The 21054-nt window shown below is 26.7% G+C and overlaps 1 protein-coding gene across 2 annotated transcripts; it reads left to right on the forward strand.

The window, feature by feature from the left end:
- The first annotated feature begins 10135 nt into the window (after positions 1-10135).
- LOC114124835 (TBC1 domain family member whacked) lies at positions 10136-20491 on the forward strand. Of its 2 annotated transcripts, none has more exons than XM_050201069.1 (9): positions 10136-10209; positions 17404-17605; positions 18794-18893; positions 18968-19182; positions 19252-19432; positions 19506-19580; positions 19658-19772; positions 19830-19993; positions 20085-20491. In XM_050201069.1, exons 1-9 carry the CDS (start codon positions 10182-10184, stop codon positions 20196-20198), a joined length of 1194 nt encoding a protein of 397 aa, XP_050057026.1. In that variant the 5' UTR covers positions 10136-10181; the 3' UTR covers positions 20199-20491. The 2 variants fall into 2 exon arrangements, with proteins under 2 accessions (XP_050057026.1, XP_027844065.2); XM_027988264.2 differs by lacking the exon at positions 10136-10209 and adding an exon at positions 16264-16465.
- Positions 20492-21054: the final 563 nt, after the last annotated feature.

Here is a 21054-nt window from a genome sequence, read left to right on the forward strand (position 1 = left end):
ACTTGAACAAACAATACCGCATTTATACAAAAAACATTTTTGTTTATATTTTTAAGATTTGTTAGTTACAAAATAAACTTCTTAGAAAAACCTTGAATTAAAATTTCAATCCTCATTTATAAAAATTGAAAATGTTGTACAAAATTATTTGTAATTTTCGTGGTTTTGACAAATTTTGTATTAATTTGAACTTCCAATGCTTATAAACAAAAAATATTTTGTCAAAATTCTAACTATTTAATTGAGATATAAACAACTTATATAGCAATGAATATTTTAAAGATTTATTACTGGGTAACCTTGAAAAAACATCCATGCTACACGTTATATTTAAAATCAACATTAAAATACAAGTATAACAAGCTAAAAATACGAAAAAGAAATGTCAGTATTAAATAAATAAAACTTTACCAATATCTAACAGTACCATCGAAACTCGCAAACTCGTAAATAAGTAAAAATAATTTGTAAATTAGATTTAATCTTTTTAATAAAAATAATAGAAAAATTGTTAGTGGCATTAAATGATTAAATATACATAATTTTATAAGTACGAAAAAAAAACTGTAAAATAGAAATAAAAACAATATTATTTTTTCAAACTTCTTCAAAGAACTTTTTATAGCTTTAAGGTTGAAATTGAAAAAAATATTTAGCTAATAGCTGATAACTGTGGCGTACTCATGGTGTCGGAAGAAGTGTTTACACAATAAGTCAATAAATTATTTTCTTACATTGTATTATTTTATATTATTTTATAAAAACTGTATTATCCATAGTAGAAAATCTCAATAATTATTTTTACTTCCAAGTTAATTCAATGCATATAAAATTCATGTTTTTCCTTATTTGTTGTTATGTTTTCTTGATACTAAAAAAAAAAAAAAAAAATAGGAATTTTTAATTCTAACCTCTTAAAAGTACAAATTAGTTCCAATTCGCTATAAGAAAGCATCCAGATTTTTAAAAATTAATGCATTTTATTGACTACTTATAGTGTACACTTACACAAGAAAATACACATCATTGTAAAATTAATTCATTTATAGGTACCTCTGCTCAGAATCCAAAAAATATATAAATATTAAATGCGTGTATAGAATATAATATACCCTCATATTGAACAAATTTCTCATTTTTATATTCAAATACCTACCAAAATGATTGATCAATATTATAATATTATATGGGTTAGATTATTTTATTGGTCCAATTCGTTTTACAACAGTCCCAAAGTAATTTAAGCTTGCGTATTATTTTTCTTTATTGCGGTAAAAAACGTTTCTCAAACCTTGAAATTACATTTTATAAATGTATACAAAACGGATATTTTATTATTGTATAATTCTATGAAACCAAATTCTCCCGAGACCAAAAATAGGTACAGTTAAAAAATATGTTCTTAAACATTTATTTTGTGGCAATGTGTTAAAAAGAATCGAATTTCCAGAGTGGGTTCCTATATAATACTTCCTGTATTATAGTATTTTAGTATATACTATATCGTGTTCAAAACTACAAATTAATCTACTAAATCGTTCAAATATTTCTCCTATCATCATTTAATCTATCTATATATATATATGGCTAATGGATATTGGCTATATATATATATGTTTACTTACTTAGAAAAAAATCAATAAACCTAACGATATTACTACTATAAGCGTAGTAGACAAAGTAAATACATCATAAATAATTACTTATGTTTTCAAATGTATAACATATATAATAGTATAAGTACCTCTACCCACATTTTTCATGAAGAAAATTTAAAAATAATATAAATCGTTTCTGGTTATTTTTTTTTCATTTATAATTAATAGCTATATTAGCGCCCACCCAAAAAATAATAAAATATAATATTATGGCATCAGTGAAAAGTTTGTTTTTTTCAGTTAAGGTGCTAGAAACTATTACAATATCATAATAATATATTATGTTTATATTTTATCAAAATATTACGATTGGCTTTTCTTGTAAAATGTTTTTTATTGCGTTTCCTAAAAATAGCATTTCACTTTTCACAATTACTTATATCGACGATTGATATTATAATAATAATGTTTTATTTATATATATATTATTTTATTGAGAAATCAGCTTATAACATTCTATAACTATCATATCTCAACAATTAATTATATAAATGGAAAATTATATTTTGGTATAGTATAAAATATTATTCTTCTACATTATAATAACATAAATAATTGTAAATAATAATGATATTAAGAAGATAATAAAATAATAAAAAGTGTTATTATTATGAAATAAAAATAGTAGACGGTGGAATATTATTTAATAATATTGTTAATAAGTATATTAGGGTCCAAAGAGAGATTTGGATATTATATTTTTTGGTTGATGGTGACGCAATTATCTATGATACTGCTATATAGTGTAGTCATTGACGTACTATTATTTAAATAAGAGGTATGAAGTCACTTTCAGGCATTATTTCGAAGGCAGAAGTAAAAAGGTTATTTTATTTGACCGCTTTATTTTTTATGCTAAAGAAGAGATGAGGTTTTTGTAATTGGGACATACTTTATACGAACTTGTATAAAACTTCGAGCATAGAATTCATTTGGCTAAATCCAATGGCGTTATTGTTGATATTAAATTTTGAAAAAACATTTGTTTTAATTTTTTATCGCTTATTGGTAGTTACGTATTTTTATTGAAAATAATTTAAAAATTATTCGCCATTAACATAAGGGATAAACAAAAATAACACTTCAATATTATGACGTAATTTAATCACAATTTTCCGAAGACGTATTTATAGTGAGTAAACATTTTTTATTTTTGCAACCATTTTATTTTTCAAAACACGACAGATAAAGATTGGCGAAACAAGTCAGCTAACATTTAAGGCCTGAAACCCAGGCTGAATGTGAATGTTGGGGAAATTACTTAAGATAGATAGATTGTCAGTGCATTATTTATTTTCTCTATCTGACCCAAACACAACATAAGGCAAATTTACGTTCAACAAAACCAATTTTGTATTATTACTTGTTAGCTTTGACATTGGAGTGAATTGGCCTATTATCAAACTTAGATTTAAAAACATTATTATCATTATTATTATCCTGTTAGACTATTGAAACAAATTACTTACTTAATAAAAAAACAATTTAATTTAACTTATTGAGAACAACAAATAATATTAATTGTTGTATTTAACTGTTGTTTAAATAACTTATTAAACCTATAATCTAATCGTACGAAATATATAATATTGAATTATTGAAAACTTTGATGTTTATAAATGGAAATTCTAACGAATGATTTCTAAGTTTTTAAAATTGTATATATAGGTAAACCAATGATTAAGAACATTAAACTACGTGGTATATAAGCTTGAACATATATTATAGTGACTATGATTGTTTGACAATTATAGTAATTATTATTTATATTAGTACCTACCTACATTAAAGTTGTATAATTTTTAAATATTTTTTGGCTATCATAATAGTCTTATGATTCATAACAGTTAGTCAAAAATATATTATATTTCATTATTAATAACAACTATAATTAAAGACTGTTTAGTTTTTAGTATATTAAATATTTTAAAAACACAAAAAATATATTATAGGTATCAATATTTTCCAAAACATCGCCCATCTCAATGAAAATTAGTGGTTATCGTTTGACAAAAGAAATTCTGATCACCACAGTATAATCCCTTTCCCTCAAAGTTTTATCGAAACCACTAAAGCTTTAAATTATGTAAAAAGTATTTAAAAACAATATTGTCCTTAATAGTTTACTTAAAAAACATAATTTGAATACATGTATTATTAAAAAAAATTGCTACTATATTATATTTGAATAATATTACTACTACCGTTTAAATAGTTGTACTATTACAATTTGAATAGTTTTACTATAAGATTTTAACAGTTTTATTACTACATTTAAGCAGTTTTACTACTACAATTTGAACAGTTTTACTATTACATTTGAGTAGTTTTACTACTTCATTCAAGTAGTTTTACTGCTAATACATTCTATTAGTTTTGCTATTGAAATTTTAATGAAACCATTATTAGATTCTAATAGTTTTACTATTAAATTCTAATACTAATTACTTTATTATATTATAGTGTATCCCTTTATAATGTGTGTATTTAATGACGCCGCCCGTCGTCAACGTCCGCCCATCAACTCTCGTTGCAGCGTGGACTATACAAAATATCAGATCAACCGGATAACTATTTTACAACTGATGATATCGCGATTCGTCTGACTTACATTTCCGACACGGATATACGCGTGCTTGGATTTCGATTTAAGCCAGAGACAGCTCACTCCGGTAAGTTTAATTAGTCACAATCAATTAGGCTAACTGTAGTAGGTAACTATATAATATATAGGTATAGTCGTTGTTCAGCTAAAGTTCGCCCCTGCTATAACAGTCGTTTATTAATTAGTCAAAGCCGTAGGTAAACCTATAACTATTCTATGGCTATGGTGGGGAGGAGCGTAATAAATTGCATTCGTTTATCGCGAGAAATCGCTAGTTTTCACTCGTCCGATTTGTAACAGGCGTCGTAAGTATAAGCAATATAATATGATATGCACAACATTTACACTTTATATCAAACTTCGCTGTGACTGTGAACAATAATAGTTAATAATAAATACGTAGTATATGCGACGACCCTCTCCGACAACTTTAACAACGTATCGTACTTCGTTATTATTGTTTAAGATTCCGAGAGCAGCTATGAATGTATTGATTTTATAATAATGTATTTTATTATTTATTATTTTTATTATTTTATTTTTTTGTCTGTCATTATTTTTTGAAGCAGTAAAAATACTTTGATTTTCAACTCTGGGGATTCTTTCTGATAGCATATTTGGTCTTGTTGGTACTTTTGGGAGTTATAAGTAAAAATATCCCAAGGACTTATCTTCATTATTAGGAAAATATAAAAAAAGTAATTGAGGAAAAATGGAAATTTTTAAAATAAACCAGTTTTGAAAAAAATGGATTTCTTTGTTTTATTATTATTCAACAACAAATAAGTACCTCCTTTAAATTATTCGCTTGATCAAAATTCTTGAAAATTTAATAGAATATCTCACATAAGTTGTTCTTATATATGTAAAAATACAAAGGCATATTTTTTTCAAAGCATTTAAAGTTAAAATTCAATCAAAATCGTCAACATTTATAAGCTATAAATATTTTGTGGTAAAAAAAATATAAAATTTTCAATTTTTATTACTTCACTTGAAAATGTAATATAGTATTCCTCATAAGTTTTTCATATTTTATCTACAAAATCTAAAAAAAAATATAGATAATTATTTTTTATAAACATTTGAAGCTTAAATTTAGACAAAATTACATATTTAAACAATGGATAACGATGTTCGTTGTTTCGTTATGATTTAAAAACCTTACTCGTATGGCCTTACAATTTTTACACTGGTATACTATGAATTTTACTTTACACAATAACATTTTCAAAGTGTGGTTATGTTATTAATTTAAAGATATTAGTTTCTTATACAATAATACCGTGAACTAATTCACACTATTTTATGGTAATTAGCACAAATATTAACTCAAAAGTTAATAATAATAATATAATAAAATCAATATTTTTTGCAAAAATAAATCAATCTATCCTAGCACCGCAATTATAAAATAAAATACTTTAATAGCAATATCAAAAAATATAATATGTCCTTCGCTCAGAGTTGTTTTTCGTTTATAATGAGATATTGTTGAATTCAAATTTAACACATCTGTTACAATGACCTACTTATACACCTACTATACAACAAAATTATATCAACTTGATGACTTTTTATTAGTTCACCATCTGTTAACTGTTAACTTCTAACTTAAACGAAAAATCTTAAATATATTATCGCGGTGTTATATTAGACGAAAGGATCTTCGGATGTTGAATTATCGAGGACTTGCCGAACCTAGTATACTATTGAGTATTTCGAGCAACATATAATCATATGTTCAATAATATTTTAAGGGTTGTTTTATATGTGTTACATGATTATCTGAGCTCCTTGCTGGTCTGGTATAAGTAAGTAGATAAGATATGCCTATCTAAGTGCTCTGTTCTGAATTTATGCATGACAATTTGCTCTCTCTGCAGATAGTCGAGTAGTTTGCAGTATAATCCAATTTGACAATTTTTTATTATTATTTTTTTTTTAAGATCCCATATAAGCACATATACCAACCTATTATATTATTAAAAGGTTTATAAAATTGTTTGAAATCGCGTAGCCGTGAAATATCGTATTTAACTAAGAGTTTTTTTATTTTATTCGAATGGTGAATTTAGAGTTGATAAACCAGGTTATAATATTATTGATACTATACTAAAATTTAAATAATTGACACATTGTTGACTAATCCGAAAGTAATTTTGTCCAATTTTAATTGTCCAAAATTTCTTTAAATCGAAAATACATTAAGACTTTTTTTCAATCAATTATTATACTATCCAAATAGTTTAAATCCATTTGTTATATATTACATTTATTATATGAACTGTGTGCGTTAATAGAAGTAGCATAAAAACCTTATTTTACTCATTTTTATCAAGCAATATTTTATGTGTTATAAATTATAATATTTTTATCACAGAGTTGGCAAATTGATTTTGTTTGAATACGTTACACGTACAATTACAAAATACAATAGTCAATAACATTTTTATTCTAAAATTTATCCACCTTCACAAAAATTGCTGTAGACCTATTAATTTTTAACTGATAATATTCTGCTCCAACTAAATACTTATTTCATTATTTATATATATACATAGTTGAACACCCCTGAAATTATATTATAACTTGCACTTATACAGTTATGTGAATATTTAACGCCCAACTGTGTTTGTCTTTGCACAAAATAATAGTGTTATTGATGAATGTTAAGATTTAAAATATGAATAAATTCTTGTATTTAGTTACGTTCGCTGGATATGATTGTTTATCTTACGTTACAAATTATAATACTGTACTCGTCCACTGGTGCATTTATAATATATGCGCTCTGATATCACTACTCCCACAAAATAATATTGATATTTCACAAAAATTATATTTTTTATAATGCTTTATATTCTAGGTAGATATATAAGGTACTTTATAAAATGTAAGTTAAATAAGATAAATATATTATTAAATAATATATTAAGGAGAATATTATAATTTATTTAGAGTGCAATAGTTTTCTCATCTAGGCATTCTAAACTACAGTCCTTCACTGTTGCCGTCCCTAGAATTTGGCAGCACTTGGAAAATTTGTTTCTTTTCCAACTTCAACACTTAAATTCGCCACTGTATTCATCTATTACAATGAAATACTATCGTATTGTATAATATTAATACACTATAACAGTAGTTCTCAACTGAGGTGACATGGACCAAGCTTAGGGGTGTCACGAAAAATCAATGAAAAAAAGACAACAACATTTAAAGTAAATACATTTTTACGAAAAAATCATATTATTTTATTCATATTAGTACCTATCAACGTTTTGAACGTTTATTTCTGTGTACTATACTATTTTTTTTAATAATAGAATAATTTTTAAATATTTAATATACAACTAAGATTAATTATTATTTTGATGTTAGGGTGACACCATGTTTGATTCTAGTGGTTAAAGGTGACATGAATCAAAAAAGGTTGAGAAATACTGCACTATAATAACGTACTTGGGTTTCTGGTTAGATTGTAATTAAATTGCATACACAACGCGCCGTCACGCAAAAAATATTCGTACCAATAAAATATTGTTAGTGCGTATTTTTTGATTCTTTAAAAGTTATAATAACTTATAACGTTGTTAGTCCTGTTCACGAAAATAAGAAGAAGTCAAAAAGTGATTTCTCTTTTCATTTTTATACAACACGATTGAAATATTTATACATAAATACTTCTAATATCACATCACTTTTATTTTGTAAAGTTTACTTGATATTATACCTATATACGTAAAATGTAATATATTATAATTTACTTTAAAACTACATTATAATTGATTTTCTTCCTTTCTCGTCACAGCAATATCCATCGTACTATTTTTTCAAACAAAATTTAATAACATGACGTGAATACAGAAACGTCGGAATATAAATAGGTACCTAAGTATAATACGTATGTATATAGTATATTGTGTAATGCGTCATATCATTTAATGATAGAAATTACATTTTTTAATTGAATTGAGTTTTAAAACAATTAATGTGAATGTATAAACATATACACATAATTTAATGCACATACTTGTTTTTACGAATACAAATTTGAATACCTATGCGTCTTAAATTATAACATGTTCACTTTTAGATATTATCTATTTCTTTTAAAAATGTATTTTATATTTATAAAACAATATGTTCTACTATAAATGATAATACAATATAAATAATATTATACTGAAATTAAACGGATAAAGATATTTGTAAAATCAGTAGCGGTAATCCCTCATGACCCCTTTAAAATTTGTCCCACAGTAGATAAGTCAAAATATGTATAATATCGTGTAATATTACAAAAAAATAAATAAAGATTATTTTAGTTTTTAGTTATAACTTACGATATGAAATATATTATGTAAGTACAGTTTTTACTTGTATTATAAACATTTATTTATATTACACAACAGGCGTGGGTTAGACATATAGCCAACATACTGAATCGGATTTAGAATTGGAATATTTTTAAAAGTCCACATATTAAAAACAATTTCCATACCTACTATTTAAGGAACATAAAAGCAACGCTCTCTATTTCATCACGTCTGAACTAAACAGTATTATTTAAAACGTTAACTGAGGTTAAAATACTTAAAGACAAGTTATAAAATAATTATAATAGCTGCAGCATTGTTCTATCTGTTTTAATTTGTGTTGAAACGCAAACGTCCTTATTATTATTATTTATTATATCTTTCCACTTTCACTGACCCGCGTCGTTATATATATACGGTTCGCTTAGATGATGAGTCAAGATTGAACAAATATAACTATTTTAGAGGTCAACCATAATTGTTTGATAATAATTTAGAACGATAAAGTGACATCAGCAAACTGTTTTTATAATAAAAAGTCTATTCAAATATAGATTATAAGGTATTAAACTGTGAATACATTTCTTTCAATAAACTATTCGCAAGTCTTTCGTGTATTTCTATTATAATAATGGAGTACCATACCTATAAATTGAGGTTGGATATAAGACAATTTCAATGGAATGATGAATAATAAATATAATATTAATAATAATGATGATAATATATAATTTCACGGAAAAATGATCAATAATATTGAAGTGCCCGTATTCAAATAATTTACAAGTGGTATTGTGACAGTTTGTTATTGTTGATTGTTATCGATTTATAACAAAATAATTTTGTAAAAGGAAAGCTTTTTTAGATGGTATTTAGTATTATAGCTGTTATGACAAAATAGTATAGTACAATATAGAAATTTAAATTTTTACCCTTCAACTACAGTATACAAGACAAAACATCACTATATTGTAATTACTATAATTTGACTCTATCGTTAGTATACGTCCAATAACATAAATAAGACTAATATTACATCACCTATTAAAAAACTAAAAGACAAATAACTTTTTTAGAATATAACATAAAAAAAAAAATTAAGACTGTATAACCCTGATTGTGATGACCTGCATATTGCATAAACATTAATAGTCTATTATTATAATTCCGACTGATGTTACCCGAAAACTCTTATCTCCGTGAGATTCTTTTTTCTCTCATTATTTACTATATGTTTGATAATAAATAAATATTTGTAGTCACTTTGTATTATACCCAGTGACGTATTTATTATAGCAGGAAGGTCAAATGCTATTGTACTAATCATAATAACACCTCCTCCCCGTCGGGCCTTCATGTATTCTGACAGAACCATTACACTGCCGGGACTGCCCACCCAATAGTGACAAGCTAAATACAAATATTTAACACTGTGATATGTACCATTCTAATATTTTAGTTTATACTCAGCTCATTAAAGAAATCAAGTATCTACATAGTATACATGTAATAGTGTTAGCGAATTTATTCATTTTTCATTAACCAAAGATCAACAGTATCCACCCTCAAACATTTTATTTAAATATTCAAATAAAATCTATGGTACTGCTGAGTAGTAATTTATCAAGTGAGTAATAATAATATTATAAATATATTTTAAAATAAATTATAATCTTTAGGTATAATAAGTAGATACATTCAGTGATTGCGGTATCATTATAGTACCTAATCTAATATAACATCAAGAGTTAAAACAAATAAAAAATTAATCATTCAATATTATTTGATATTTATAGATATAAAAATTAAATTCAATAATCTGGTTATAAAATTAATAGTATGATTGATAAAAGTACGGTTGTCGTTTAAAAATCAAAAACTGAAAGTTGATTTACCAAAAACGTATAAGGGTGGATAAATTAAGGTTATTATTCCAAATGCACTGATATGTATAATTAAACCACATTTTGTACACTGAACTTCCTAATAAAACCTAACAAAAACCTAACAGTTCCATTTTAAATAATTAAATCAATATCGCGTAACTTGCCATTATTATATTCTCAAGAAAAGGCATTCTCTTTTTATAAAATATTTGTAATGTTTTCAAAAAGTAGTGGTTTAAATGGCCTACAACTTGTTCTGCTTGTTTTTAGTATCTAATTATTATGCAAAAGCAGCGGTGGAAAATTATGCAAATGTGTATAATGTAATTTGCTAATTTCGCCTCATTATTTAATTAATTACTATAATAATATTATATAACGTAATATAATAGTTTTAAACTGTACTTATTATTTAATGTCTATATTTATATCTATAGATATTTTGTCACATTGGTACACATCAGTATCACTGTAATTTTCTTATGAAAACAGATTACATTTTAAGTAAGTATAAAGGAAAAGAGTTTACCGAAGAAATTAGATTAAATTATTATAGGTTATAACCATTATTATAATTTATGAGATAAAATGAAAAAAAAAACATTTTACTCCCTCATTCATCCACAAGTAAATGGAAGTTTCCCTAATGCATCCCGAAATAACCCTAATTTAATGTCCTGAGGGCTGAATACATCTAAAATAAGATATCATCCGAATGCGTCCGAGAAAATAAAAATAGTATTTTTGACGTACCCTCTCAATTAATTTAATTACCACGAGTGCACCACGAGAATTTGAACTGCAGGCTTACACCTCAGATATATTTGGTTATTATTTTGGCATAGCTACACCCATACACATATCTTTTTTTTAACTTAGTTAAGTGTACTAATTATTAAAATTTTATGTAACTATACTTTTTTTGAAAATTAAAAACACGTGTAAGCGTGTAACGACTTGTCTATTATCGCACTACTTCACACATCAGTTCATTACTCACACTTATATATTGACCGTAAATGAGTTGAAGTCGTTCTCAGATATTGTTCAAGCTAAAATAAAATGTGTGATTTATTCACCATTGCCAATTCTTATAGTCGTTATTCTAAAAATAGGTATAAATGTATAATAATATAATAGTAAATAGTCGGGTACTTGTCTTTTAGAACCTAAAGGTTTTGGCTACGGATCGAAGACGCATCTGAACTATATTGAATATGATTTTGTGGATAAAACTACGGACGCATTCGGGATATTATGAAGAAAGTAAAACGAGACAAACTCACTCGAAACATTCCTAAAGATGGTCCTTTCTAGTTATGCTACACTTATACATATAAGTATCTCGCAATTTTCAAAGAACTTTTCCAAACAACGAGTAATGTTATGATATTGTATATAGTACATATATTATAGTACAATATATATTAATACGTAGGTATTTATCTTAGGAGAAACGCAAAAACATCCTACACAAACAACATTCAATCTTTCCACATTATTTCGCTATGCAAATTAATTAATGCCTCTCATCCAGTATCTCAACAATTCATTCCGAGCTTAAATTTAAAATAGTTCATGGAGAAGCTATAAGATATTTTACAAACGATTCTATAGTCATTTAATCTCCCACCCTAATCCACTTGTAAATAACCTCGAAATCTCCATAGTTTCTGGTAATCCTCCAGACGTCTCAAACGTGAATTTTGTTATGATGACAGATATACATATTAATTACCAGTTAAAAATTGTACATACTTAAAAAGTCATCTCTTCTCAAAGTTTGACTATAACGTATATACATTTATATTTTTAATGTTTAAGCATTACGTACATTAAACTTTTTTAATTATACCATTCTTAGTATTCACATATTTCTAATAAAAAATATATAAAATAAATATTTATATTTATTTGTAACTTTACCAATTATAGCAAAATATATACCATTATATAAATATTAAATATATAACAATGATAATAATAAAGTGTACCATGTAATAAACAAGGGATTTATCAATTACGCCGATTACTGTTTATATAACTATAATATATATCTATTATCTATCTATCGATTCTAACGAACTTTAAATATATAAGTAAAAATTAACTTTGTAAACTTTATATTGAATTAATATTTTAAATAAATAAAGATTATTCAAGATATATATTTGAACAAAAGTTATAATGTTTCTATTTTTTAATTTCGGAAATTCTGTGAGTCATAATGTTGAACTTATATTTATGTTTAGTATAGTAATATATACTATCTAGAAAACACAATAATAATTAAAAATAACAATATGTATTTTAAAAATAAAAAATATATACTTATAGTTATTACTTATTACTTTTGTTAATATTAAGTCACATAATACATACATAAATGAATTTACAAATATTAAATACTAATACAATATGTACTGAATTTAAAACTCGATATAATTAATAAGTACTTAATACTTAGTTTGAACAGTATAATATAATAGGAGGTGAAGTCGATACTAAATCCGCGAAGTTTGTAAAAACTCGGCAAAAATCTATGTATACCTACTCGTACATCGTATAACCACATAATTAAATGCAACATACATGCGACTATATCTACCTAATTAAAAATATTTAAGTTTTTTATTTTCGTTTTACATTAATCGCAATGATATTGTCGACAGACAAGCAAAAAATTTTTTTGTGAAAAACTTAATGCAATAAATTAATATTTAATACTACAATAATATTATATTATACGTTCCATCACTTTCGCTGAATACGTTTTGAATGTCATCGTTTAGTACCATGTTTTATTATTAACTTGGTGACACGAATATTATGCGTGTTCTTAGATCATTTATGTTTAAATAGTTTTTTTTTTATTGTTATTGTTATATGGGCGTTAAAAGTGCACCAAAAGCCGTAGCTCGTGCAGCGATTTTCCGGAAGCTCCAAAATTCAAACAGAAAATATCTACATTCTACATACATCTCGTCCTATATATTGTATTCGGAAACTACCAAACTTATTATTACGCTGTTGGATGTGTATACGCCCGAGAATACAATCGATTAACGTCCATCGTGAATGTATAATATCACACGACTATGGCTGCCAAACAAACGGAAACCGTATTAATATAATTTATCGTAATTGTGTATTTGCAATGAAGTGAATGATTTATATTACATGCCTTGAATCTTGATCCATGTGCAATTCACGGAAAAAGGCAGCGAAATGAAATGGCGTAGTGGCGTGAATTATCGGGGCACAATCATAAATTATATTCATATTAATGTATTTTCGACAAATAATATCAAGATTAAATTCTTTATTACATCGATAAAAAAAATGAAGAAACTATATACGCGTGTACCTGTAGTACCTACTCTTGTCTCTTACACTATATTGTTTAAAATTACTGTTCTGGACAATGTTGTATGAAAGTGAAAAATGTTGTGTTCAGATTTTGAATATTCTAATTGACTGAACACTACCTACATATTATTGTACACAAATCTTTATTATCATTTTTATCATTTTATCAAATCGTCCCTTTAAACTGTGCAGTGGCTAATTTACGATTTTTTTTTTTTATCTAAAGAATATTTAAAAAAAATTCCTATTACTTTAACTCTGATTAACCTTAAATTTTCATCTCTAGATATTATAATTGTCATATAGATACAATCTAACAAAAAAATAAAAATTCAGTTTAGGTAATATTTCAATAAATCTTAAACCCTCATATAATTCCATTTTTTCATTGCTTTTATTTCTATTAGATAATTATTATTTTGACTATTTTTAAATTGTAATATTTTATATATTCATAACTTTAAATTGGTTAATACTTTTATTTATTCTAATATCAAATTAACAACACGAAGTTACAAAATTGATTGGATTAATAAAAATTTGATGTGTTGCAACGCATATACCTACGACAGAGAAGAAAACCTACAATAGTGCGCTGATATACCCTCTATAGTATTTTATTAACATTTCCATTCAACCATAATTTCAAGTCTTAAATATTTGTCTACCTATATCGCTAATTCCTATATCAACCTGTTGCAACTGCAACATCTTATATTAACCTCAGGACGTGAAAAGATAATAACATATTACAAGACACTTAGTTATACCAAGTACAATATAACGTATATATTGAAATAAAATGTAATATATTTTACTTTACCGATGATCTGATAACAATATATGGAGCAAGCAATAGAACAAGACTGTTTCGGTAAACGAATACATAGCATACCGAAGGATTATAATAGTATTATAATTATTATAAAATATGTTGTTAAATAATCAAAATATACAGCACTTTCACCTATGTGTAAATACAGAATGAGTATTGAGTTTGATGATACGTGTCTGACCATCTAAATCTAATGATATATAATATGTATGTTATAATAGTAAAATATAAATACTGTAATACACAAAATGTTAACAGTGTAGAACTACAGAAGAAAATTATAAAATAACCATTATGGTATTATTATTTATTAGTATGTGAAGTGTGTGGTATAGTAGATATAGTTTAGTTTGCAACATAAACTTTTTGGCACTTCGATATATAGGTGTAAACTGGGATGCCCCTCTCAAAATTTTAACTGTACAATGCCCCCTTAATATTTTGTAAATTTATTTGAAAAATATTATCAAAAAGGCATTTTAAACTTGCAAGAATTATATTTTTTCAAGAAAACTGAAAAATATAATATTTTAAAAAGATTAACTATAGAAATAAAAATTATTTGATTAATCAAAATGTATACTTTGTCTCTAAGTAGGTATCTTTAAGTATACGGTATATCAACATAAAATAAAGTTTACCCCCCATAAAAATCACTCAAGTTACGTCCATGTTTAGGCACCACGAGCCATAATCGTTATCATAATAGTTACTTCAAGCTTTGGATGGTCCAAAATTGTCAACAGAATCAAGCGTTTAAGTTAAATCTTAATCATAGTTTCTCGTATACCCTCTAGAACTCAAGTGGCGAGTCTTGTGAATTTCGTCACTATTGTTATAATTTATTGTCTTATATAGTTATATATATTTTCATTTTCAATCGGCTGTATTCAAAAAACCATATTTATTTTTTCGTACACACTTTTTCTGTATTGAAGATCAATATGTCTAAAGTCATCCTAATTAAATCTGTTCTAAATTGTTTACTCTTTACCCAAGTTTTAAAATTAAATACCTACCTAACTGTTTATTATATATTATGGTTTTTTTTTAATTATGTTTTTACATTAATTCGCATAAATAATAGTTTTTCTTGTTATTACTTATTACTCAATTATAATTTATGATCACATTAATTCCTAATGACTAAAATATAATAATTTTCATTAATATTTCATTGAAAAAACTACATTTCAACCTGTTAAATGAATTATTAAACCATAAAAATAACAAAGGTTCTGAGGTTACTGATTTACTACCATCCTTGTCATCATCAGACGTACCTATTTATGTTACTGCCTCGTCCTCCGCCCAAGTGTTCGCAAACAGAATGTCAACAATTTCAATGTTCTTGCGGAAGAAAACATTCTTCCGTAAATACTAACCCGGCCAACTCGCATAACCAAGTAATCGGTAATATTCGTAACGAGAAACGGACGCAGTGAACTCTGTACGATTGTACGTAATATAAAAGTCTATATTGTCTAAAATTTTAAAATGTAATGTATAACAATATGTCACTATGGTAAGTAGCACGAATTAAAACATTTTAATTCGTGTTAAGTAGGTAGTACCGCAGTCATGAGCGTTACGTAACCACGGTTAGATGAATTCGTCACGAGACGACGTCGTAACGACTAAAGATAAACGAAAATATAAAAATAGCGCGGCCGAAGTTATTTTTAAAAAACGACAGTGTGGATATTTTTGGCTTGTCGCCGTGAGCTGCACTGGAATTCAGCACGCGCTCTGCGATGGCAATAATAACAATGTCACTTTGTCACTCCGTCATGGTATTTGCATAATACAATTATATTATTATAATTAACAATAATAATCTACTAATATGAGTAGGTTTGGCCGCCGCACAACGAAAATAACAAAAACGATATCGTAAACCCGCGAACCACACGTTTTCTCTTATGAATTGCGTAGGTATTTAATATATTTTATCCGTCAGTCACCGTCGGACCGTCGCCGCAGCAGCTGTTCTGCTCCGCTCGGCGATTCACATTTCACACTCCGCTCTGCCGTACTCGTTCGCACACCACTCCAGTCGTAAGTCCGCACTCCGCAGTCCGCAGTCGTGTTGTATTAGCTGTCTTGTGCGGTTCTGCGTTAATCGTTGGCTCGGGCTCGGATTTCTCACTTTTTACAATCGGCCTTGGCAAACAGGCGATATTAATGTTGTTATTATTATTATCATTATCATTCGACGTCAATATCAAATGCCCACCACCGTGACGGCCTCCGCCAACGAAGAAAAAATACCGAGAAAAATAAGAAAACTCGGAATCGCTAGCGTCGTTTTGCGTTTGTAATCATCTCCGTCGATCGTGGGCTTCTTAATCGTTCTGTTATCTTCCGCTGTGCGCGATGGACTGAACAGAAAGTCGTGCACGCTCAGCGCGCCACTAACGATTCTCGCGAGACGCGCGTTACGCTTACGTCCGACACGCCGCGCCGTCTCAAGTGCAGTGCGTATATTACTGTTATTCAATAATATTATTTATCATAATATTCAGTCGACGGGTATTAAATCGTAATATATATTATTAGTAACTAACCGTACACTGTTGTTCGTTGTTCATGGTTTTGTAGTATATAGGTAGGTATCGTGTTCAAAAAATTATAACACCTTGCTAAACCTAAAAGCATCTTGCTAATGACGATTTGCAAAACCTGAGTACCTCTAGCTCGATAATAACTATAGTAAGTTTTACGTGTACAGATCGTTCAGATTCGTTTATTACACAAAATAATATGAAGGCGGCGAGTCCATTCTCTGTGAACAAAATGGAAAACCGATATGTCGACAACGATGAAGACAACTACTCGGATGCCAGCTCATCGCTGGCTCCAAACGGTTCTGTAGTATCAACAGTGCCTGACAGACATGGTTTTCTAGGTGGTGCCCAATACCTGAACGAATCGTAAGTGTTACCACCTCTTAAAAGTATTATGAGATGATCATTTTACCTTTTGAAATTAATCTTTTAAAAAAAATTTACCCCACACTGTGAAGTAGCTATGTATTAATGGCTTATGGCTTGTGTGGTTCATAATTACATAATATATTGTGATTACAATAAAGAATTTTTGAGTAATTACATGTTTTGCTCATAATTTTTTTTATAATAGTCAGAATTTCAATATTTTTTTTATTAACAAGTCAATTAAATATTTTCTTTTAGTATAAATGGATAACAGTAATTCAAATACATTACAAAAGAAAATTATTGTTTATAAATTTAAATTTTTTTTTAATACTATGTACCTACCCATAATTTATTTAAATTGGATGACATTTATAGTATTTAGTCACATTATGTTATAGATTACCTTTAAAATAATAATATTATAATTATTGTGATCATTATTATGTAAGTGAAACTAATTAAAATAAGAGCTTAAGTGTAATGTGCTATAGATTGTTTTGTATTGTATTGACCACACCTTGATTATTATTGTGTTATTGTGAAATTAATGTTGACACTCATAGACCTCTAAATAGAATTCTTAAACTTTCTTTATCATTGTGAAAGTTTCACAAAAATAACTGATTAAACGCAATTGTATAAAATATGATTGATAAGTATAATATAATTTTATAAAATTTAGAAATATTTTGCTTGTGAGATTTTCAAAAAAATATGAAGATGAATTAGAATTTAAAAAAAATCTTCAACTTACAATTTTGACAATCCTAATCTGAAAGGTTTTAATTTACAGTCAAATCAGTCAGTATATTATAACTGTATACTTGCAATATTTTATATTGACAATGGTTTTAATAATATTGAACACAGGAAGTTAAATCCTCTTTTGGTCATCCTAGCTATTTAGTATGCTATAATGTGTGCATTGCATACTTCCTGTTTTATTCAATATAATCATGTATTTAAGGGTATTGCATTAAAACAACATTACAGTTTACTAGTTATGCAGTTATGCTTATGTATAAAGGAAGTATATTTGGCTTGCTCTTACTCCTCCCCGTCACATGTGTGAGAACATTTTCTATACTTTCTATAGAAATCTTGAATACATGCCTATTGCCTACATATTATTATCTCATTGCTGTGTGAAATTGTTATAACAAAATGTTTATTTGTACGTAGGAAACATATGATATCAGCTAACAAAACAATAGAACGTGAACGAAAATGGCTTAATATGACTGCCAATTGGGATAAACAAATGATTAGGAATTTTAAAAAAGTAATAATATTTAAAATTAAATTGGTACTTATATATGTTCTAAACATTTTATCTTTATAATGTTTTTGTTTTAGGTACAAAACAGATGTAGAAAAGGAATACCTCAATCAATCAGGCCTAGAGCTTGGTTGTACTTGACTAAAGCAAATAAATTGTTAGACCAGAAGAAAAATTTCTATTATAAGCTGTGTGACCAGCCAGGAGATCGTAAATGGATCGAAGACATTAGGAAAGATCTACATCGACAGTTCCCATATCATGAAATGTTTGTCGACAATGATGGAACAGGGTAAATTCTAATAAATATTTAAAAAGTGTCAATAATATTAAATACTAGTTAGGTATTTTTGTTCAACAGCCAAAAAGAATTATTTAATGTTCTCAAAGCATATACAATATTAAACCCTGTCATTGGATATTGTCAAGCACAAGCTCCAATTGCTGCTTTTCTTCTCATGCACATGCCAGCTGAGCAAGCATTTTGGTGTTTTGTAGCAATTTGTGATGATTACCTTAGTGATTACTACAGTCCAGGAATGGTAACTGAAATTTTTAAACTACAAGTACATTTTAAAGGAACATTGCTTAATTCAATGTATCTATTTTGTTTAGGAAACATTAATTAGAGATGGTAACATACTTTTTGCATTATTAAAAGAACGTGAACCAAAAATTTATAAACTATTGGTGAGTGTATGATCTTACATCTTGATAAATTAATGATTTGTAATTGTTTTTTTTTAATAAATAATTTTATGTTTTAGAAAAAGCAAAGTATTGATCCAATTATGTATATGACTGAATGGTTTTTATGTGCTTTCACAAGAACGTTGCCGTGGCCCACTTTGTTGAGGTTTTGGGATATATTTTTATTTGATGGTAAATAAATTTAAAATCTTCTTTTGAATTTTATTTTATTTTCTTTATTAATTTTAGGCATTAAAACATTTTTCAAAATGGGTTTAATAATGATCAAAATATCATTACCAGAAAAGTCATACTCAGATCTCAAAAAACGTTTTCCTACCATGTGTGAAACCTTAGAAGCTTTACGAAATCCACCATTACATATGCTCGAGGAAGAAAGAATTATAAAAAAGGTCTTTTTTCCCCCCTTACATTTAATTATGTTTTATTAATATTTATTAATTTAAAATGTTTGTATAATTCCCCTGTTTTCTGATCTAATAGCTCATACTGTTAGAAATACCCGAAGATACGTTCAAATATTACCACATACAACAGTCCTCATTGAGACGAAAAACAAAAGAAACAAAAAAACTTCGAGAAACTGACGTGTTCTGAACATTTGCAATGACTATTTTACAAAAAGTTACCTTAAGGAAAACAGGTTAATAATAAGAGTATAATTCTGATCTAATATATAAAATATATATTGAACTGGCCCTTTAATGTTATGTGTTGACAAAAAAGAATTTGTATTATTATTGTTAGTCTTCCATATTTCTAATTATAATACTATTTTATTGTTATATATTTTAAACTTTATATAGGAGACTCAAGTAAAATTGTTAACTATATTTTATTTTAATTCCATTTGGTGCTCTAAGTGTAAATAAAATAATTATTACTTTCTAGTCTGTATTTCTTATTAAAACAACCTTGTAGAAATATTTAAAAATGAATATTTCTATTGAAGAACTTGAATTTCATTTATCATTAATTTTATCATTGTTGTTTTTTCAGCACGTTAATATTATAGTTATTAGTATAACAGCACACTGAAACGTGCATATAATTCTATTTATTCCACAATTAGTTTTACTAAAGAACTTGCTTATCATTTATTTTTTTAATTGTTACATAATTTGATGAATAATATAATACAGTACACATGAAACACAGAATGAAGAGATTTCCCAGCAGAGGTACTTTTGTATTAAATAGTTATAGGCTTTAGTAAGCTAACTTATATGTATTTTAATTTACATCATTGGTTATCTTTTAAATCCATAAAAATGTTGATTAGGACTTAATAGTCAGAATTTTTTTTTATCTTATCCTACATTGATGACTGATGAGTTAATCAAATTGCCAAAGTCCTCTGCATAAAAGCATTTACAATATTATCATTTTAATTTAAAAACTTGTTTCTAAAAATAAAAAATGTAAATAATAAAATTCCATTAGAACTACTGTT

This window comes from Aphis gossypii, chromosome 2 (genome assembly GCF_020184175.1).
Source record: "Aphis gossypii isolate Hap1 chromosome 2, ASM2018417v2, whole genome shotgun sequence".
NCBI classification, from domain to species: domain Eukaryota; kingdom Metazoa; phylum Arthropoda; class Insecta; order Hemiptera; family Aphididae; genus Aphis; species Aphis gossypii.

What these genes read in the sequence shown, in the direction of transcription:
- LOC114124835 (XM_027988264.2), top strand. Translation starts at nt 16,279, where the DNA reads ATGAATTCGTCACGAGACGACGTCGTAACGACTAAAGATAAACGAAAA. An exon ending in TGATTAGGAATTTTAAAAAA is followed by an intron (nt 18,894 to 18,967) that starts GTAATAATATTT and finishes TTTTTGTTTTAG; the next exon opens with GTACAAAACAGATGTAGAAA. An exon ending in CAAAAATTTATAAACTATTG is followed by an intron (nt 19,581 to 19,657) that starts GTGAGTGTATGA and finishes TTTATGTTTTAG; the next exon opens with AAAAAGCAAAGTATTGATCC.